General features: G+C 46.9%; 1 protein-coding gene across 1 annotated transcript; it reads left to right on the top strand.

Annotated features, from left to right (window-relative positions):
- Positions 1 to 6,306: 6,306 nt before the first annotated feature.
- LOC135912083 (uncharacterized) lies at positions 6,307 to 21,799 on the top strand. Its single transcript, XM_065444463.1, has 3 exons — positions 6,307 to 6,696; positions 15,039 to 16,318; positions 20,980 to 21,799. Exons 1-3 carry the CDS (start codon positions 6,319 to 6,321, stop codon positions 21,341 to 21,343), a joined length of 2,022 nt encoding a protein of 673 aa, XP_065300535.1. The 5' UTR covers positions 6,307 to 6,318; the 3' UTR covers positions 21,344 to 21,799.
- The last annotated feature ends 790 nt before the right edge of the window (positions 21,800 to 22,589 follow it).

Here is a 22,589-nt window from a genome sequence, read left to right as displayed (position 1 = left end):
GCTTTGTCATGGGCCGAGAATGTGACGCAGTTCCAACCTAGAGACCCGCTTAAGGTGTAGTGCCACACTCAAAGACACTCTCTGCCGCGCAGCAGCAGTCGCATAGTACCAGTTGCAGGTCACCTGGGGCGTTGCATTCAAAGCACGCTGGGGAGTCCGTCAGTTGCATCTTGCACTCGAAGGAGCTCGTGTAAGCGATGTTGAGTCTGATGCGGTGTAGGCATGATCAGCCTCGTCTGTGGAGTCCTCGCGGCATGTAAAAGCCACATTATTGATCTGTTTTATGCAGGGGTCGGTACTGGTGGCTTGCATGTGTCCAGAGGTATCGCTGAAGACGCCTAGAGCGTGCTGTTACCAGTGTCGCCGCTGTCACCACGTCTTTTCTCAAGAAAGGTATCTCGACCATTTTTGTCGAAGTGTCGTCTCCAGCTTTGGCATCACGGTCAGCCGGGGCATTGCGTTGTATTCCGCATTGGGCTGGTAACCATTGCAGCACAGTGCTATGTTGTAGTTTATAGCCTTTATAGCATAGACGTTTGATGGTCATTACGACTGGTTGCTGCATGCGTAGCGACTTCAAGGACTGCAGGGGTGCTGTTTAGTCGGTGAAGATTGTCCAAGGCTCAGCTATCTGGTCGATGACGTAAATCAAAGCGGTCTGCAGTGCACTTAGTTCAGCGGCTGTAGTTGAAGTGAGGTGACTGAGAGTGGCACACATGGTAACACTTACAAACTGAATCCACACACCAATGGCAGATGATGTAGGCGTAAGGGAGCCATCAGTGTAAATATGACGGTGAGCCCTGCAGCTGGTGTTAACATGCTCTAGAGCAAGATATGTCAGCACTGGGCCGGCTGTATTCCTCTTCCTCTTGAACCCAGGCACCAAAGTAACAACTGACCCCGAAGGAATTTTCAGCGGTGGCTCCGTCGGCACAGATGCGCTTTGATAATGCAGTAGGAGCAAGCTACGCACCACAGGACCGCTGTCTGAAGCAATGCAAGTGGATCAGAAAGAAAGTTTGTTTGTGTGGATTTACGATGTGTCTCCTGAACGCACAGCACCTTTGGATTATATTTGTTTAAGACTTCTTTAATGTCATTGAGGTTGTGGATAAGACCTCTAACGTTCCAGTGTATTATTTGTGTAGCCATATTGTTCGTGTTTTTATGCTGTGTGTCAAGAGGAGTTAAGTTAGAGAGATGCCTTTCGGAGCCGTTTCAGGCCCCGTGATTATGGCACGGGTTTTGTCTTTTTTAGAGCGGTCGCGAGACTCGCGCTGCTCCCGAGGCGCTGGAGGCGCCTTCTGGCTCGGGGTTGTGTCCATCGACTCCTGGGAGCCGCTGGACTTCCGCTCACTAGAGCGGTGTGTTTTCAGGGTAGGCCTTGCCTCGAAAAGCAGAGCCTTGGAGGCCACCAAGCCAGACGTCGATGGGCCCTCCTTTAGAGACGGCGCAGCAGCGCTCGCTACTGTCGCCTGGGGGGCTGAGGACACTGCCGTGGCCACACTCTTTGTGGGCCGGGCTGATGCCCCAGTCTGCTGCGGTGCTGCCCCCCTAGGCGCCGCACCAGCATACCGTGCGGTATGGAGGGAAGAAATACGCTTTCGCGCTTCTTGAAAAGAAATGTTCACCTTGATCTTTAATGTGATGACTTCCTTTTCCTTCTTCCAAGAAGTACATGTCCGAGAGTATGCAGGGTGGTCACCCTCGCAGTTTGCGCTGCGGTGTGCCTTGGTACAATTATCGGCAGGGTGCTCGTTTGAAGCGCACTTTGCACATGTGGTACGGCGCCGGCAGCTCTGAGAGCCGTGACCAAATCGCTGACACTTAAAGCAGCGGCGCGGGTTCGGAATGTAGGGTCTTAGTTTTATTTTCATATAGCCTGTTTCAATATACTCTGGTAAAGTGCTTGTGCAAAATGTCAAAATTAGGTGTTTAGTGGGGATCTCTTTGTCATCCTGCCTGATCTTTACTCTTTGGACATTTGTCACGTGCTGTTCCTTCCAGCCTTCAAGCAGCTCGGTTTCAGTCAAATCAAGGAGATCTTGCTCAGATACGACTCCGCGTGTGCTGTTCAAAGAACGATGCGGATTTATCTAGACGGGGGTACTATTAATTTGAACAAGTTCAGATAGATTATCGTACTGTTTCTTGTCACTAACTTCGAGCAACAGATCACCGCTGGCCATTTTCGTGACCTTGTAGCCGGGACCCAGTTTCTCAGTAAGAGACTTTGCGACGACAAATGGTGACAGGGTTCTTGCTGTTTTATCAGGGTTTCCACAACTTAAGACATGGTACTTCGGATACATTTCTTTGGTCTGGCCAAAAAGTTTAAGGGAGTCATCGGTGTTCCCTCTCTTGGAAAGAGGGTGATCAGGGAGTCGGGGGAATGATGAAAAACCCGTCAAAATAAATATCACTTCGGTAGCTATGCCGGCCGCCCACCACCGAGCCCAACAAGGGGACGCTACGAAGCCCAAAAGCTACGAAGACGCCAGCTGTACATAGTCACTATAACCTATATATACGATACCCAAGGTTGGATAACTACACCAGGTTAACCCTCGCCACCTGGAAGTCTGGAAGTAAGAAGAAGCGAAGAGAAGACAGGAAAGAATGAAAGTGAGAGAGAAAGACGAAGATTGAAGGGAAGGATAGGAAAAGGTGACTGCCGATTTCCTCCAGGTGGGTCAGCCTGGAGGTGCCGTTTATGTGAAGCCGAGGCCGAAGAGGTGTGTTGCCTCCGCCGGGGGGCCTTAAAGGTCCAAACACCCAGCATCGGCTCAACCACCAGGATCGCCTTTTCCCCAGATACGGCTAAGCCGCGCACGGCTACACGCGGGAGGGTCCAACCCTCGTGTGCTCGGGTGCGTGGTGTCGCAACACACCAAACGCCTGCTGACGCAGACGCCCCTGCGGGCTTTCCTGAGGACGTGAATTCTACAATCATTCAAAAATTATTCGACTTCAACTCGTTCAGCAGCTCAGCCAAGTAATCTAACTTCTTCCAGCACTCATTAAGTTTGGCTCGTACGATTTGCGATCATCTTTCGTCTTTAGGCTTTTAGCTTCATGTTTGTGTGCTGTTTGCTTTAATGTTTCTACAAACATACCACAAAACTTCAAATATCTCCAATTTGCACTAATTTGTGGAATTTGCCGCTTTTTTGTGTTTGTTTCTTGCCCTCTCTGTTCGACTCTGAGCAGAATTATGCTCTTGCGTAGTTACTATCCGTGAGAATTCCAACCGCAAAAAAGGGGGTATTCATGGTCACAAACCAATGACATGGCAATAGAACAGAATGACATGCAAAAGAACAAGAATGGTGACAACGTCATGCAGCAATGACAATGCGACGACTACGATGATGACAACACAACGATATTCACAGTGTACGTTGATGCGAGTTTGTAGCGCCTTTAAACTGTGTGAGCGTCACGGTTAGTCTTATTACAACCTGACACCGAGTCGCGCACTCGATATCAACAATGGACTGATGCAGGGGTGCCCTTTATCCCCACGGCTGCTTATGATGTACATGGTGAGGATGGAGAGGACGCTAGAAGGAAGTAATATCGGGCATAATCTTTCATGCAAACACGCGCGTACTGTAGTAGAGCAGCAGCTTCCAGATTTATTTTACGTTGACGACAATCCGTTGCTAGCGAACAAAGTGATTTGCAAGGTCTGGCTCATATCTGAGGATAGGAAGGCAATACTTTAGATTTGAAATTCTGCATTAGGAAATCAGGTGTTATGATTATCAATGAAAACAGACAGTGGCAATACAGGGCCAGGAAATACCTGGTCCAAAAGAAGATAAATACTTTGCTGTATGGATAAACGAAGGCAATAGATATATGAAAACACAGGAATAACGATAACAGTAAAGGGGAAAAGAAATACAGCTATAATGAAGCACGGAGCGCTTTGGAGGTACAATACGTATGAGGTGCTCCAGGACATACGTAAATGTGTAATGGTTGCAGGACTTACTTTTGGAAATGCGGTTGTTTGGTTGAAATTAGGGGTACGATCAGGACTTGATAGCTGCCAAAGGTCAGTGGGACGCCTCGCATTGGGCGCTCACGGGAAGACTACAAATGTATCTGTGCAGGGTGATGTGGGCTGCACAATTTTGGAGTGACGGAAGCTCACAATAAAATTGATATTGAAGAACGACTGAGGAATATGGAAGTAATTAAATAGGCTGGGAGAGTGTTGATGTGTTTGGAGAGGAAAGACATTGATTCACAGAGCAGGAAAAGAACTAGGAAGCTTACCAGCAAATATGCTACCTGTGGGGTGAGCAAAACAGCAACAAAGAAGGTCAAGCGGTAAGTCAGAGAGGCTGAAATATTCTCATGGGTGCTGGCAACGGAAAAGAAACCTGCCATGAGTCTACCTAAGGGGAAAAAACGAAATCAGCAAAGAAACAATTTGTGATAACTCAAAGGGAAACTCATTACTTTTCGAAGTGAGATCAGGATGCCTTAAAACACGCACCTAGGATAGGATAGGGATAACTTTAATGAAGTTAATAATAATAAAGCCGAGATTTAAGACGGTAGAAGAAGCATGTGCTTGCTACGGTAAAGGTATGGAAGCGATGCGCATGTTTTATTAAAATGTGAAGATATCTGCCCAGCGGTCGATTTACGCACCATTGGCGTCCTTGAAGCCCTTGGGTTCAGCGAGGGCAGGGGGAAAGTAAACATGTCGGCAATGGAGATTAGTAAAAGCCGATTGGAAGAATGGTGAAGAAAATTAGGGAAACGACAAAAAACGGAGACGTACAGAAAGAAAGATCACAATAGGGGTCGGAGAATTTGGTTATGTGAGTTTCTTGTGGATACTTTTCTCTATTTTGTTATTTTTTAACCTAGGTAGGGCATATAATAGGAAGTGCTTGGTGGCGCAACCCACCACCCCGTTCCAAAGGGGACGCTCATAACATCCATCCATCCAATAGGGGCGCGGCTAGAAACTCTATGCGGCTAGCACCCCCGCTTTGAGGCTACCAATAACCTGGTCTGTATTGAGAGAAACATTTGTGGAGGATATTCCCCATGGCAGCAGAAATAGTGTAACGAATATTTTTTGTTTTGTTTTTCATTGAAAAGCGGGGAAGAGTGGCACGTACTTCATAACACAACTTGGTGTGAAAGAAATTCATTGAAGATTGGCACATACCCACTGTCAGAGTGAGCCGTGTTTGTGCCATGGTTGCTTTTCAACCACGTTGCCTCAGCACAGCCACCCTGTTCCTCCACCCATTAAACCATGAACTTCACTGTGACCGCACTTGGCGTGAACGAGAGTAGCCCGGCACAAATATACAGACAGAGAGGCAGCAGCCAAATTGATGAAGTTGCCCAAAGAATGCTAATTACATTAAACTCAAAGACACAAGTATTGGAAATTTTCATTTCGACTAATAGATATTTTCGTAAATTCTGCAAATATTTCCACATTCAAGGCCTTTTGTTCGGCGTCAGCCATTGGGACTTTACACGAGCATTTATGAGTACCGCTGCGACGCAAGAATACCGTGCTAATTTTCTGAAAGAATGTTTGGATCGTAATCATTGCCATTATTTCATTCCTCGAAATTTACTGTCTGGAAATTATAGACAATTTTCATGGCTACAGGAAATATATGGACACTCCAGGCTCATTACTGTCATCGGCGTCATCGTCGCCGAGGGGTTCACAATGAAATACAAGCACGATAACAACGTCGCCGGCGATCGCGGCTTAATCTTGCGCACGGAAGGGAGGTAAGCGAGGAGGAAAAGTGCCGTCTTCAATCTCCTCGCCTCTGCTTCCGCACTTCCTATCTCCAGCGTTTCGACAGCGAGTTTCCGCGGTCATCGACTGAGATGTGTTTATGTCTATGTGTGCGCGCTTGACACCTTGCTTGTTAATTTAGTTAGGTAAGCGAATGTTTACAAGTTCATACAGCCAATAAAGCTACTGTCGTTATTTCGCATAGCTGCCTATTAATTTGCTATCGCAATCGATACTTCCCGTTTCGGGCGAAACTCCAACATTTTTGTTTGTTTGTTTGTTCGTTTAAGCATACTCAGGTCCTTGTACGATTCCTGCCATAGCATGTCTTCTATTCGTTTAGTTTACTTCGCTCCTCCTTTTAACCGCCGTCATCTTGGTTAGTACCCTATATCTGGTTTCAGGAACAAGGGAGCAGCGTAGCGGTCAAACACGCAGCTCGATCGCTATTCCCCAGTATGTCGACGTGAGTAGGTGTCATAGATGTTGATGGTACAGAAGTAGAAGACGAAGAGGAAGAAATGAAATTCATGGCCCGGTACGAAGTAGCGCAGTCGCCACTTGAACAGCCCCCAGCGGCCGGCTCTGGTGCGATCTCTCCAGCGCCAGCACCTCAAAGTAAGCGGACGCGAACAGCCATCGCCGCCGGCGGCGTTTCCTGCGCCCTCTCGCTTTCCGTGGCCGCCTTCGTCATCATCTGGCTCTCGGCTCGGCTGACCGCCATGCGGCGCAATGACACCGTCCTCCGGGAGACGCCGTTCTGCTGCCCCCGCGAGGCGGCCGAACTGTTCGCCGTCATCGACAACCAGGCGGCGCCCTGCGAGGACTTCTTCGCCTACGTCTGCAAGAACGCCGTCGGCCAATACGTAACACAGCGGAACGTTGAGCACGACGTTTTGGTAAGTGTCGTTGATCAGCAGAAGGCAGTGTCACTAAGGCTGCCAAGTTCAAACCCTAGGGGGATGCGCGTTGCAGGCTGGTGACCCTTCAGACCTTAAACATTGGTCGAAAACAACGAGCACTACAATTTCAGCGATCGATGAAAAGCGCCCAGATTAACGTGGTCAAGTACAGAGTACGAAAGCCTCGCTTTTGGGAGTCTTATCGGCTGTTGTTCTCCAAAATCTGGCTGCTGTATTGCGCGTATTGCTGAGGGTTCATGGTACAAAAATGGCCGCAGTGACATAGACGTGACATTTATTCCCGTATTACCAAGCATGCTGGTTTAACTTATGAAACAGCTAGTGAAGGTCCCACGGTCCAATCTCGCATCGGCGCTCACTCCCTATTTATTGCGTCCACAGCGTATTCATGGGCGGCGCGCGCGAATGAACATTTCGCTGTCGTATTGCCTGAATGCTTTCACGGCATTTCTGGAAACTGCCTGTCGAAGAAGGACAGCGCCATAGCCAAGCAACAGTCAAATTTCTGCATCAAATCAAACGCTTTTAAGCCTCATAACTCCCGACGAGCACAGAGCCGACTTTAGACGTGTCGTATCTCTCAAACGTGGTCACTACCACTCGCATCGTCAAAAGTGCTGCCGAGGTATGCCTCGCTGAGCGCGTCGCAAGCGGCTAAATTTATCTTGGATTGTGCTATGCGTGGCACGACAACAGCGTCATCTGTGCATGCGACCCATGCATGACGCTTTTTTCCTCGACACAACGGTATCAAAGCAAGGCACGTGGGTAGTATGGTTGCGATATCTTTATGGCGTGTTTTCGTTACGTAGCGTTTTAGCAAGTGACACCCTACGCTGACTGAACTGAAAGAGGTCGCAATTTTTTGTATTTTTTAAAAATGTTCTATGTTGAAGTTCGTCCTCGGCCGTCTCAGGAGGTGAATTGGAAGTGCTGCGCGAGAGACGAGATTGTCACTCGATGATCGTGTCACTAAAGAACCTCAGGTCCTCTGGACATTCGAAGGAATACTAGCGACAGCAGTTGCGGCTTCCCGGGGACCCGCTGCCATAAATATTTGTTTCGTTTACTTGCTTTTTTATTTCGTTTTTCCTTCGTAATATATAAGTCTGGATAATAATATCCAAACCGCGCAGAACATATCGTGTAGTACACAATCGCGCAGCACGAAAGGCAACAACCATTGCGTGAGTACGTAGGCTGTGCGACGTGGTTGAAAGTGCTTCATGTCGAGGACTGTTTGGTAATATGGTAGAAACAATGTGCCAGAGGAAGACTCGTTGATTTGATCGATCGAGAAACAGAAGCCCGAATAGCATACCAACATGAGAGAATCGTTAGTGGGAGGCTGTGGATTTAATACAAGCTGTGCTTAAGTAAACTAACGTTGTTGCCTTCCACCCCAATCGGAGCTTCACATTTATGGCCGAGAGTTAGACCCAGGAACTCGTGCTTAATAGCAGAAAGATGTAACCATAGGGGCTACAAAAGTAGGTTACAAAAGTTAAAACGTGCGATCACCATGTTTACTTCAAACTAGATAAACTAGCCCGCTCTTCCACTCTTATTGTATGAATATTCCACAAGGGGATGACTTGTTTGCAAATAATTGGTGGTACTTTTAACGCTTTTCGATGAAATCTACGCAAGGTATGCCACGGGGATGACTTTCTCGCGCTGCTTAATATAGACGATCTGTGCAGTAAGTATAACTTTTGCTCTCTTCATTTTGTAGCGACAAATCACCGCAATAAGCACAAAAGCTTTCATAATTTTTTCTTATTGACTTGCACGTATAGCGCAGTTAGAGACTTGAAGCTGATCAAATGTTTAAAAAGTGTCCCAGGTGTCCGTAGCTATCACCTAAGAGATGCGAAGGGGAAAGCCTTGTTAAGTCGTCTGTAATTCAGCTTAATCCACATTAACCCACCCTAATCCACGTTATTTCACTTTATTCTACTCTAATCTGCTTTCATCATCATCAGCCAATTTTGTGCCCACTGCAGGACAAAGGCTTTTCCCTGCGATCTCCTATTGCCCCTTTCCTGCACCAACCCATTCCAAATAGCGTCAGAGAATTTCCTAATTACATCGCACCACCTAGTCTTCTTCCGTCCTCGACTGCGCTTCCCTTCTCTTGGCACCCATTCTGTAACCCTAATGGTGCAACGGTTATCTACGAGCCTTCAGAATACTCTTCGGGTTTTAATAAAGCGCAGAGCAGCGGGCTCTCGGAGAGCGCGTCCGTCGTGGTTGGCTCGCGAGCAGCGAAGCCCCGCGGTCGTCTTTGTTCTTTTGGGCTCGACCCACTCTTGGCCTCGACCCATGACCTACATGTGGCAGTACCCTTATATGCCAACTAAAAGCCAATAAAGCACCCGCTCTGGTGGTTGAGTGGCATTGGCTTTCCGTTGCTAAGCACGAGGTCGCGGAATCGAATCCCGGTCGCGGCGGTCGCATTTCGATATGGGGCGAAATGCAGGAACGTACATCATCATCATCATCACCATCAGCCTGGTTACGCCCACTGCAGGGCAAAGGCCTCTCCCATACTTCTCCAATAAACCCGTTCATGTACTAATTGTGGCCATGCCGTCCCTGCAAACTTCTTAATCTCATCCGCCCACCTAACTTTCTGCCGCCCCCTGCTACGCTTCCCTTCCCTTGGGATCCAGTCCGTAACCCTTAATGCCCATCGGTTATCTTTCCTCCTCAGTACATGTCCTGCCCATGCCCATTTCTTTTTCTTGATTTCAACTAAGATGTCATTAACTCGCGTTTGTTCCCTCACCCGATCTGCTCTTTTCTTATCCCTTAACGTTATACCTATCATTCTTCTTTCCATAGCTCGTTGCGTCGTCCTCAATTTGAGTAGAATCTTTTTCGTAAGCCTCCAGGTTTCTGCCCCTTAGGTGAGTACTGGTAAGACGCAGCTATTATACGCTTTCCTCTTGAGGGATAATGGCAACCTGCTGTTCATGATCTGAGAATGCCTGCCAAACGCACCCCAGCCCATTCATATTCTTCTGATTATTTCTGTCTCATGATCCGGATCTGCCGTCACTACCTGCCCTAAGTAGATGTATTCCCTTACTACTTCCAGTACCTCGCTGCCTATTGTAAATTGCTGTTCTCTTCCGAGACTGTTAAAGATTACTTTAGTTTTCTGCAGATTAATTTTTAAACCCACTCTTCTGCTTTGCCTCTCCAGGTCAGTGAGCATGCATTGTAATTGGTCCCCTGAGTTACTAAGCAAGGCAATATCATCAGCGAATCGCAAGTTACTAAGGTATTCTCCATTAACTTTTATCCCCAATTCTTCCCAATCCAGGTCTCTGAATACCTCCTGTAAACACGCTGTGAATAGCATTGGAGAGATCGTATCTCCCTGTCTGACGGCTTTCTTTATTGGGATTTTGTTGCTTGCTTTATGGAGGACTACGGTGGCTTTGGAGCCGCTATAGATATCTTACAGTATTTATACATACGGCTCGTCTACACCCTGATTCCGTAATGCCTCCATGACTGCTGAGGTTTCGACAGAATCAAACGCTTTCTCGTAATCAATGAAAGCTATATATAAGGGTTGGTTATATTCCGCACATTTCTCTATCACCTGATTGATAGTGTGAATATGATCTATTGTTGAGTAGCCTTTACGGAATCCTGCCTGGTCCTTTGGTTGACAAAAGTCTAAGGTGTTCCTGATTCTATTTGCGATTACCTTAGTAAATAGTTTGTAGGCAACGGACAGTAAGCTGATCGGTCTATAATTTTTCAAGTCTTTGGCATCCCCTTTCTTATGGATTAGGATTATGTTAGCGTTCTTCCAAGATTCCGGTACGCTGGAGGTCATGAGGCATTGCGTATACAGGGTGGCCAGTTTCTCTAGAACAATCTGCCCACCATCCTTCAACAAATCTGCTGTTACCTGATCCTCCCCAGCTGCCTTCCCCCTTTGAATATCTCCTAAGGCTTTCTTTACTTCTTCCGGCGTTACTTTTGGGATTTCGAATTCCTCTAGACTATTTTCTCTTCCATTATCGTCGTGGGTGCCACTGGTACTGTATAAATCTCTATAGAACTCCTCGGCCACTTGAACTATCTCATCCATATTAGTTATGATATTGCCGGCTTTGTCTCATAACGCATACATCTGATTCTTGCCAATTCCTAGTTTCTTCTTCACTATTTTTAGGCTTCCTCCGTTCCTGAGAGCATGTTCAATTCTATCCATGTTATACTTCCTTATGTCAGCTGTCTTACGCTTGTTGATGAACTTCGAAAGTTCTGCCAGTTCTATTCTAGCTGTAGGGTTAGAGGCTTTCATACATTGGCGTTTCTTGATCAAATCTTTCGTCTCCTGTGATAGTTTCCTGGTATCCTGCCTAACGGAGTTACCACCGACTTCCATTGCACACTCCTTAATGATGCCCACAAGATTGTCGTTCATTGCTTCAACACTAAGGTCCTCTTCCTGAGTTAAAGCCGAGTACCTGTGCTGTAGCTTGATCTGGAATTCCTCTATTTTCCCTCTTACCCCTAACTCATTGACCGGCTTCTTATGTACCAGTTTCTTCCGTTCCCTTCTCAGGTCTAGGCTAATTCGAGTTCTTACCATCCTGTGGTCACTGCAGCGCACCTTGCCGAGCACGTCCACATCTTGTATGATGCCAGGGTTAGTGCAGAGTATGAAGTCTATTTCATTTCTCGTCTCGCCGTTCGGGCTCCTCCACGTCCACTTTCGGCTATCCCGCTTGCGGAAGAAGGTATTCATTATCCTCATATTATTCCGTTCCGCAAACTCTACTAATAACTCTCCCCTGCTATTCCTAGTGCCTATGCCATATTCCCCCACTGCTTTGTCTCCAGCCTGCTTCTTGCCTACCTTGGCATTAAAGTCGCCCATCAGTATAGTGTATTTTGTTGTCACTCTACCCATCACCGATTCCACGTCTTCATAGAAGCTTTCGACTTCCTGGTCATCATGACTGGATGTAGGGGCGTACACCTGTACAATCTTCATTTTGTACCTCTTATTAAGTTTCACAACAAGACCTGCCACCCTCTCGTTAATGGTATAGAATTCCTGTATGTTACCAGCTATATTCTTATTAATCAGGAATCCGACTCCTAGTTCTCTTCTCTCCGCTAAGCCCCGGTAGCACAGGACGTGCCCGCTTTTTAGCACTGTATATGCTTCTTTTGGCCTACTAACTTTACTGAGCCCTATTATATTCCATTTACTGCCCTCTAATTCCTCCAACAGCACTGCTAGACTCGCTTCACTTAAACGTTAACTCGACTCGACACGTTAAACGTTGCCAGGTTCATATTCCAATGGCGGCCTGTCCGGAGCCAGTGATTCTTAGCACCCTCTGCTGCGTCGCAGGTCTGACCGCCGCCGTGGTCAGTTGCTGAGCAGCTGCTTGGGACTGAGGGCCGGGGTTTGATTGTTGTGTTCATATAGAGGAGGTTGTGGCCAAGTACTGCACCAGGGTGGCCAATCCTGCTCTGGTGAGGGAGTGCGTTACCGGTTCTGGTCACCGGGATCAGGCCACACTCCAGGCCTGTTTGTGCAATTTTATCAATACGCGGATTTTTAAAAAAAATCCGGTGGAAAATTGACGGCACCGGGATTCGAACCATGGACCTCTTGCACGCGAGGCGGGTGTTCTACCTCTACGTGACCGCTGCGCCGTAGGTGTACGTGTAGGAACGTACGTGTACCGTGAATTGGGTACAGGTTAAAGAACCCCAGCTGGTCACATTTATTCCAGTCTCCCACTACGGCGTTCCTCATAATCAGATTCTTGTTTCGACCAGTAAAGCCCCAGAATTAAATTTTGAAAAATTAGCTCTGCTGCTACCGTCGCCGGCACTCGTAAACCGGTCAGAAAAGTGAGTTTGCAGGTGTGATAAATCTCTATGGAAACACTGTAAGCACCTAAGCATTTGGCAGAGTGCCATAAACTGAAACAGAACACCAGATATGCTAATTACACGTAATACACATCATTAGTGATTAGAGTTGGGACAAGGACAGCGATATTCCAAGGGAAGTCTAGAGGAAGACGTGGACTCGGGCATCTCATGTGATGTTATAGGATAGATAACCAGTGGTCTGTTATGGTAGCGGAAACGGTGCTACGTCAAACCGGCGACATCCTTATCATAGTGTGCGCTTCTGAGGGCGGCGATACAATTGGTGTGAGTATTGTAAAACTGTACGATTATGAACTTTAGAGTGTGAACTCTAAAACTGTACAATTTCTTATAGCGCCATATCTCCTTTTTTTTTCTTAGGCACTGCAGAAATTTTTATCTGAACCGCCGTCGACAAGAAAGTTAGAGCACCTGATTCCAATTACGTCGTAAGCGCAACATTTAGACTGCATTAAAACAATTCGGTTCTGAACAATTTTCTAAAGAATTAAATAGTTAGGGAGCCTTTTTCTTTTTGTTCGCCTGAACTTTCTCTTGTCTAATCATGTTATAAGTTGAACAAATTTCTAAAGATAAAAATTATGTAATCTTATGTTCAAAAAGAGAGTCTGCTCAATATCAACTACCATTATTTTGACGCTCACATTTGACGTCTAAGCAGAGCACCCAGTTTTCTCGTCATAGCGATTTTATATTCGTTCTAAAGCACGATGTGTGAGAAGCACATTTAGCGTGCAAAATTTGTAATGAGGCCATCTTCGATGTGGTCTTAAGAATGAGGTTGATCACAACTGATCTCTTTCTCTTGGCTAACGTAACACCTAGCCTTGAATACATAGAAGTCTTGTATTTGTAAATCTGTTTGAGCCACTTCACAAATTGATATCCTATTGTAGAAACTGAAGTATTGTTTCTTGCTTTTCTTCATCCAAAGAACTCCAGTCTCGGAAAACACTACGCATTTATTCTTAAGTATTTACCGTTTTTTTCGAAACAGGTTTATTTTAGAGCGCAGCTCTTTGGCGTCCGTTCCTGGGTTTCGCGTCGTCGTCGGCCTCGTAACCAGCTCGCCGACGAATCTGCTCCGCCGCCGCCGCGCATGCGCGCTGTCGGCTCTCCGGGCGAGGGAGGATGGTGGAAGGGAGGAGGAGAGACTGTGGAGGAGGGCTGGCTACACAAATGGCTCTTTGGCGTCCGTTCCTGGGTTTCGCGTCGTCGTCGGCCTCGTAACCAGCTCGCCGACGAATCTGCTCCGCCGCCGCGCATGCGCGCTGTCGGCTCTCCGGGCGAGGGAGGATGATGGAAGGGAGGAGGAGAGACTGTGGAGGAGGGCTGGCTACACAAATGGCTCTTTGGCGTCCGTTCCTGGGTTTCGCGTCGTCGTCGGCGTTGTCGTCGGCCTCGTAACCAGCTCCGCCCCCCTTTCATCCCCCCAGCGCTAGCAGCGACCGACTGATATCGCTTTCGTGAGTCCGCTACCGCACTCACGAAAGACGTAGTGCACTTCCTGCAACTCGCATTAACCGTCCATCGATCCACACCGATGTTAGTAGTGGGGGACTTTAATGTTGACATAAAGACAAACAGCAATTTCCTAACACTTATGCGGGAGAACATCCCGTTCCTCTCGCTCGTAACGCGTCCCACGGCTGTGACAACCTCGCGAGGCACTTGTATAGATCTCGTCTTTGAGAATCAAGCATTGGTGTACCAAGTCGAACATATATCAGTCTATCCGACCACAAAGCTTCCTTCATGACTGTCAAGAACTGTTAGTGCAGTCTTTGTTAAAGGAATACGTGTGAAAAATAAAAAAAAAATCTGTGATAGCGCATACATGTGTTGCTCGATTTCTTTGCCTCAATCTATCGAAAAGGTGAAACAGCTTATTTGCTGCGCTCAAATTTCGCATTAGGAAGTAACGTAATCGTCGGTAATTTTTTCCTAATTAACTAGCATGAAAAATCATACAAGTGAGTGCAACTACAGTACTATCTCGTTACCTGGTGCTTGGTACCAAATCCATCATCCTCACTAGCTTAACTGATGTTGACGACAAAATAAAGGCCTTGAGTCTGAGCTCAGGATTTACTCTTCTCCTTATGGAGGTTAAAACACCCTACAATTACAGTGTTTCTTATTGTAAAACCGTATCAGTTTTCTTGCTTCCTTTAATAGGATTTCATTTCAATTGCGGCATCTTCCATAGTAATCTACCATGTTATCACAAATCCCACCCAACTTGACGTCATCCCACCATTGTTTTAATCTCTACTATACACAATATATGCTTATCCTTAGTGCTCATTGAATCTTTCAATAATACGAGACAGCCTTTGAGTACTACTAACACCACGCCTCCCTCTTTGCAGTGGGACATCGATGCGCACATCCTCACGGGCACCTCAAACTACAGTGTGAAAGCCGCTCCAGCACTTCAGGCATTGTACACATCGTGCGTCACTGAGATATGGCAGCCAGATCTGCGACTGAGAGACACCCTGGCGGCCGTTTTTGAAATCGCCAACACCACGAAGCGCATGAGCCACGCCCAACTTCTACGCTTTGCCTTGGAAGTCCAGACACGGTACGACCTCGCTTTCTACTTCTCTGTTTACGACGACCACGGTGACATCTACTTCACAAGGAACCTGCTCCGGGTCGCGGCCTTCAGACATTTTTGCGACGACGCCTGTTATTCCACCGTCCTGTCCGCATTTAACGCGCACTTCGGCGCTAACCTCACTAAAGAACAAATAGCCGCATGGGAGCAGCTGTTTACTGACGACCACACACAACCAGACTTCATCGCTTGGGACGAGATTTCCGCGGTTTTCGGAGGCATGGAAGCGGAGCAGTTCAAGGCCATATTGCGCGAGTTCTTTACCTACGTCGACACCGCGAACTCGGTAATTGTGTTATCCAAGCCGGAGCTGTTCGCCGACATAGCGCGTTTTTGGAACGTCGCAAATCAGCCCCTGTCGCTGTGTCACGCACTGATCGTCGTCGCACTCAGTGCCCTGGAATGGATCGTCTTCGGAGACGCAGCGTTAAACTCGCCCGGGCTGCGTAGCGCAGACGTCTGCGAGCTTCACCTCCGCGGAAACCAGCAGTTGTGGAGGGCCACTTACGTCGCGGCCCTCACGAGCCCCGACAAGGACCGCCAACTGCGCAAAATCTTCGAGGCGACAAGGCAGAGCTTCGTCCGTTACGAGCCGCTTCGACAGCTCGTGGCAACCGGAAACGACACGGCGAACTTCGAGGATCTAATGCGGAGCCTCACTCTCATGCTTCCGGGAGACCTCGTCCTGCCGGAAATGGCCGTGCCCGCGTTGAACAACAGTGGTTTCGTGCGCAACATCTTCCGCTTGACGAGCTTCGAATACGACGTAAGAGTGGAGAAGGAGCGACGAGGAATGCCTGCCCTCGCCGAGAGTTTCCTCGAGTCTGCGGCTGAACGAATGCTGTTTGTAAACAAGAGCACCCTCTACGTGACTGCGCCTGCGTACACCTGGCTGAGCGCCGGCACCGCCAATCCTCTTCTCGCGGATGCGCCGGTGATTGCGAGCCGCATGGCGTACTGGATGTGGAGAAACGTCCGCGATTGGAGTGGCTGGTCGACAAGGACACAGAGCGCCCTACACTCCTTTCAGTAAGGTCCTCGCCGTTACCTGGCGTCAACCTACAAATATCGATATCAATTCCTGCATTTTGTCGAATTCGTCTTTTACGGTTGGATTGGCTTATAAATCATACCAAATCAAATCTTATCTTTAGTTACGTCACCATCATCACCACGACCAGTAAAGACGAGTACGCTATTTTGTACTTACTAAATATATAGAATACTGCGGAATTCAGCAAAATGCACAATCGTGAAACATGCTGGAGAGAGGCAGTTCTTGCTCGGGTTGTTGTAGCTACGCGGTTGTGGGGATCGACGTGTTTTTTTTTTTTTGAGTGCGTCGAAGGCACGTATGAGTCATTCATTATTTATTTGCTTCACGCGTTTGCGATGTTCCGGCTCGGAGTACTTTCAAGCACACTGATGGGTACGTCCGGTAGAAGCAATGAAGGAAAAAAGTTTTGCTTTACATTATTTACACTGGTTCCATGTAGGGATGCCCACTCCATGTAGGAGCACATCAAATATCTGACTTCACATCGGGACATATCAGTTTCCGTATCCTGTTCATTACTGTTTCGAATGGAGGTATCCTGAGTACTCTTCTGGATACTGTACACGTCAGTATAGAACTCTTCCTCTGCTTTTACTATAGCTTCGTCATTGCTGATGATATTACCCTGCTTATTTTTCAGAGCATACATCTTGGCTTGTCCTATGCCAAGTTTTCTTCTAACAGATTTCAGGCTGCGTCCACAGCTTCTTCAATCTTTTTCACATAATTTCGGATATCACTTGTTTTCACCTTGTTAATCAGTTTTGGCAGTTCCGCGAAATCTATCTTATCTCATGAGTTGGACACTTTCATTTTTTGTCGTTCTTTACTAGGGCCTTTGTTACTTGGAAGCTTGCCTACTGATTGCCTTGGCGCCTTGCCTCCCACTTCGATTGCTGCCTCGGAAGTCAGCCTAATTATGGTTTCATTCATTACTTGTATGTCATCTTCATTTCTCTGTTCAAAGACTGCATATTTGCTTCCTAGTACCAGCCTAAATTTGTCTTTAATCCTACTACCTCAAGGTTGACCTGAATTGAGGTGAATACTAGCCCTCAATAACCTATATTCACTGCACTTTACCCTACCTATAATTTCTATGCTGGGATCGGTAGAGAGTGTGATATCAATTTCATCTCTTGTTTCACCATCAGGGCTCTTCCACGTCCACTTTCTGTTGCTGCGCTTCCTGAAAAAGTTGTTCATTATTCGCAGCTTCTTCCTTTCTGCGAATTCCACCAGCATCTCTTCTCTAGCGCTTATAGAATCGGCGCCATAGTTGCCAATTGCTTCTTCACCAGTCTGCTTTTTCCCAACTTTTTCATTACTGAAGTACACTGAGTTTGCGCTTTTCTCATCGCTAATTCAACATCTTCATAACACTGATATACTTGATCATCATCGTGGCCGGATGTTGGAGCGTTGGCCTGTACTACGTTTAATCTATACCCATTATTATGTTTGATTACGACTACTGCTACCCTCTCATTAATGCTGTAGAATTCGTCAATGTTGCCGGCTATGCCCTTACGGATTAAAAATCCTACCCCGCATTGCTTGTCTGGGGGACCTCTATAGCAGAGCACATAGCCGTTAGCACTGTAGAAGCTTCACCAGTTCTTCTAATCTCGCTAAGGCTAATGGTATCCCACAGAATATCTGATATTTCTTGAAATATTTATTTATTTATTTATTTGTTTATTTATTTGAAGTACCCTTATGGCCCTGCGGGCATTATTGAGGGGAGTGGAACAAAACATACAATAACACAGATAACAAAAAATGCAAATGCATTCATGGCTCATAGCATTACATATAGCTCAGTGTACTCAGTTATACAGGTTTGACCAATTGTGCACATCCACGGAAAGCTAAAATTTAAAAAACGAGAAAAGAAAACAACAAGGCAAACTAGAAATCAGCAACACAGGGTTCATGAGGGACCACAAAACGAAGGGCAGACATGTCATAAACAAGAAATGCAGACACTTTTTCTTCAGATGCTTGAGATCATCAGCGATTGCCACATCTGCTGTCAAGTGATTCCACTCGAATGACGTAGTTGGAATGAAAGAATTTAAGCTGGCGGTAGTGTGACAAGGTGGAACGCCCACTTTTTGTGGATGGTCAATGCGCGATGAAACGTAGGTGGGTGGAAGGAGCAAGGCGTTTTTCAAAACATGATTCCGACTGTAGATCTTAAAGGAGTACAGAGTCCTAAAATTTTTCTGCGCAATGAAAATAATGGTAGTGACAAAGTGTTTTTCATTAGTGTGATACTTGATGTGCGGTCTAGTTGGGGAGGATAAAACGAGCGGCATGGTTCTGAACAGCTTCCAACACAGATATAGGTGACCTAGCTTGAGGGTCCCATATCGACGTGGCGTATTCAAGCTTTGAACGAACCAGTGTTTTATAAAGAAGGAGTTTGACTCAAAGGGGTGCATTAGAAAAGTTTCTTTTTATGTACCCGAGCATGCGGTTTGCCTTTCGAGTGATGTAGGTGATATGCTAGTTCCAGGATAAATTTGATGTCAGATGTACACCGAGGTACTTATACGAGGTAATCGGGGCCAACGAAGCATTGTTGATGCTGTAAGAGGCTGATAGCGCGACGCCTTGACGTGAGAAGCACATGGATTTGCATTTTGATGCGTTTAAACCATTTTCCATTTAGTACACCAATCAGTAACGCAGCTAAGATCAACTTGCAATAAGTGGACATCATTAGTGTTTTTAAATTCACGGTATAGTATTCAATCATCTGCAAAGAGTTTGATAGAATATTTCATATTGTTTGGCAGATAATTACTGCACATATGGAATAACAAGGGTCCGAGTACCAATCCTTGTGGTACCCCAGACGTAACCGGCATTGAACATGATTGAAGATGGTTAACGTGGACAAACTGCGAGCGATTAGATAAAAGCAACGAATCCATGCTAGAACATTCGGGTCGGAATGAAGATGAGCAAGCTTATACAACAGCAGACTATGGGACACATTATCGAGAGCCCTGCAAAAATCTAAGATGACGCCGACCTCTGAACCTTCATGTAGAATGGAATAAATTTCATTACTGAAAGATAATAACTGTCTTTCACAGGAAAACTGTTTCCTGAAACCATGTTGTGTAGGCGTGAAAAACGAAAATGATTCAAGAAAACCAGATGTTTGAGAAAATAATATATGCTCCATGATTTTACAGGAAATGGAAGGTATTGATATGGGACGATAATTGAAGGGTGAATGCCTGTCGCCAGATTTATGGAGTGGAATCGCTTTAGCCAGTTTCCATTCATGCGGTATATCTCCTGTTTCAAGCGACTGTCACATATCCTCAGTAAAAAAAATTGCGTAGTGCACTTTAGTATTCTTCAGGACTTTGGTGTTAATGTTATCAGGCCCGCAAGAAGAGGAGATTTTCAAATTGGTAATTATCTTGATAATTCCGTCATAACTAAACCTGACAGGGTCCATTGGAAAGCTTATGTCACATGCATAGTCTCAGTCTTCTGCTAAGCTAGCCTCATTCGTCAGAGTTTGGGTGTTAAAGTTTGCCAAAATCACTTAGGAAGCGTTTATTGAGTGAGATATATGCGGTAGCATGTATGGGGCCTGCCCGGTGCATGTGTTCACGGTGATACAATAGTGTGGGCTTGCTGCCGACACTGTCCCTTAAAGTCAACGCACATTCAGCGATTCCATCGGCTCCCATTTCGTCGTTTGTCACGTCCCTCCGTGTCGATTGATGCAACGCCAGCCAAAGCTGTTAAATACGCAGAATGTGTCTCGCCATTTCACAACGTAACGCCGAAACGGTGCACGTTCATACATAGCCTCCGCTAACTGCGTCTATGCCACGCCCTTCTAGCCAATTACATGCAGGATGCGGGTTGCTGACATTTCACATCATGATGTACTCCGTGTGCTATATCACACCTCGTTATGTTCGCTCCCGAATATAACGAGTATGATCGATCAAGCCAGCAATGGTGCTATTCTTTATAAAAGTCCAATTCAGCCAAATTGGCGTATTATGCCAACCAGAGGAGCTGTTGGAAGAGTGCGGGTCTACTAAATCTGTTCACGATGGCAAATAAGAAAATGTGGCAGAATTTGACAGTGTCCTGGATAACACTCTCATCACTCTACGTGCGCGAACCCACGCCCACTGTGTCCACCGTGCCTGATAATTAGCGACGTCATCACTCACGCCACGTCATCTATCAACGGCAGGAAGATAGGCTGGCCTCCTTCCTGCTCATTGCGTGCACCCTTCTTCCTTTCCCCTTAGCGCTCTATCGACGTCAGCACACGCACTAACCAATCAGGGCGCTTCTTTGCTCGCGACTTCTTGTCACTAGTTGCCTGTACTATGCTTCCTTCCCCTTACTTGCGGGAGTAATCGTACTACATACTCGTATGGCTGAATCCCGGTAACGTCCTGTACAATGCTGCCTCATTGAAGTAACCGAAAGCTTCCGCTTTGCTGTTGCCTATACTACATCACGTTGGTTACTTTACATGAGTAAAATGTGCCATTTCGACTAAGCTACCTTTTTGAGACTGAACTGGCTTTACTAAAGATGTTTTTTTTTCCTGCTGTCCGCTATCACCTCTCCGACGTAGGGAATGCGTGCAGAAGTCAGAGAGGCTGTCCATGTACGACTACAAGGACGACCTGTTTGCGCTGACCATGGGCCTGAGGATAGCCGCGAGTGTCGCAGCCTCGAGCACTGCCGGCGGGGATCCCGCAAGGACCGAGTGGTTTCGAACGAAACTCGCCTGGAGCCTGTACCGCATGTCCGAGGCGCAGTTCTTCTACGCCCGTTACGCCTACTTCCGATGCAGCAGAGACGACAGCCGCGGTTGGGTGAATGGGCCTACCAGGCACAGCGCCGACTTCTCAATCGCGTTCAAATGCCAGCCGATGAGCAACGTCGGGAATGAGAGCGGCTGCTCCGACTTTGCGAAAACGCGCGGCACTTTGTGACATCGAAGTGTCGCCGCTGATACCTTGTTAGCATCATTTTGAGGACTGGCACAAGCCGCTTCTTCCAGCTGCCACCGCGCGACGTTCCAAACTTGACGATAGATTTTCGAGCTACTGAAACTTCACATGTTTTGTTTCTTATCGTTCCGCTCAATCCAGCGAATCTATTTCCTGAGGACGCAAACTTCAATAGTCATTCGAAGATTACTCGACTTTAACTCGTGATCTATCAGCCTAGTGATCTAACTTGTTTCTGTTACTCATTAAGTTTGACTGATAGGGTCTCCAACCATGTGTCGACGTTTCTCCCTTTGCCAAAGTGCTTTGGCAATATGACATTTTGGCGACATCTAGGTCATTAGGGCCACGTTTCTATATCATTTGCTTTACCGTTTTCGTAAACTTTCGAGAAAACTCCTGAATATATCCAATTACATATTACACTCATTTGTGTAATTCACCGATTTTTGTTGATGTTTATTACTTGCTCTCTCTGTTCGACCCTGAACAGAATTATGTTCTTGCACAGTTACTGTCTTTCGGAATTCAGACACCAAAAAAAGAAAAAGTACATAAAGTCGAAAACCGAAGCCCAATATGACGATAGCTTGCAAAACAAAAATGACGTCATGACAGCAGTGACGACGCGACGACTACAGTGATGACAACGAAACTGCGATAACTCAGCACAGAAATAAAGACTACGCAATGGCACAAAGAAAGAACGCACACCACGGCTGCACGTATTATCGTGGCGTTCACGGATTTTAAGTGACATAGTGAGTCGTCCCTGCAGCCATTACGCGATGATGGAATGAATTCATTTCGAAAAGGACAGCGCGCGACCAACTTGGGGGAAGGGCAGACGTGCTAAGAAAGGGGAGGAGAGAGGTGGCACTCTGGATCCGCAACAAGAATTTCCTCGCATACCATTGCGGTATCAACTACATGCACACTGCACGCGCATTTTTGCCGTCGCCGTGATGTTCCCTATAAGCTGCATGTCTGAAGACACCGTTGCCGCGCGTCGTTTACTCTACGAGACAGCGAAGACATGCGGGGGAAGCCGACGATCGCGGCTCAATCTGGCTCGCGAGAAGGAGAGAGCGGAGTGCAAGCGCGCCGTTTTCCGTCGCGCGATCAGCCGTGGGGGGATGAGAGGAAGGGAGGGAGAGGGGGGGCGGCGTTGTGCTCCGGCAGCAACTGCGCATTTCGCGACCAGGAGCAAAGGTCACTCACGATGGCG

This window comes from Dermacentor albipictus, chromosome 10 (assembly GCF_038994185.2).
Source record: "Dermacentor albipictus isolate Rhodes 1998 colony chromosome 10, USDA_Dalb.pri_finalv2, whole genome shotgun sequence".
NCBI lineage: Eukaryota > Metazoa > Arthropoda > Arachnida > Ixodida > Ixodidae > Dermacentor > Dermacentor albipictus.
This window is presented reverse-complemented; position numbering and strand designations above follow the sequence as displayed.

What these genes read in the sequence shown, in the direction of transcription:
- LOC135912083 (XM_065444463.1), top strand. Translation starts at nt 6,319, where the DNA reads ATGAAATTCATGGCCCGGTACGAAGTAGCGCAGTCGCCACTTGAACAG. An exon ending in ACGTTGAGCACGACGTTTTG is followed by an intron (nt 6,697 to 15,038) that starts GTAAGTGTCGTT and finishes CCCTCTTTGCAG; the next exon opens with TGGGACATCGATGCGCACAT. An exon ending in AGCGCCCTACACTCCTTTCA is followed by an intron (nt 16,319 to 20,979) that starts GTAAGGTCCTCG and finishes TCTCCGACGTAG; the next exon opens with GGAATGCGTGCAGAAGTCAG.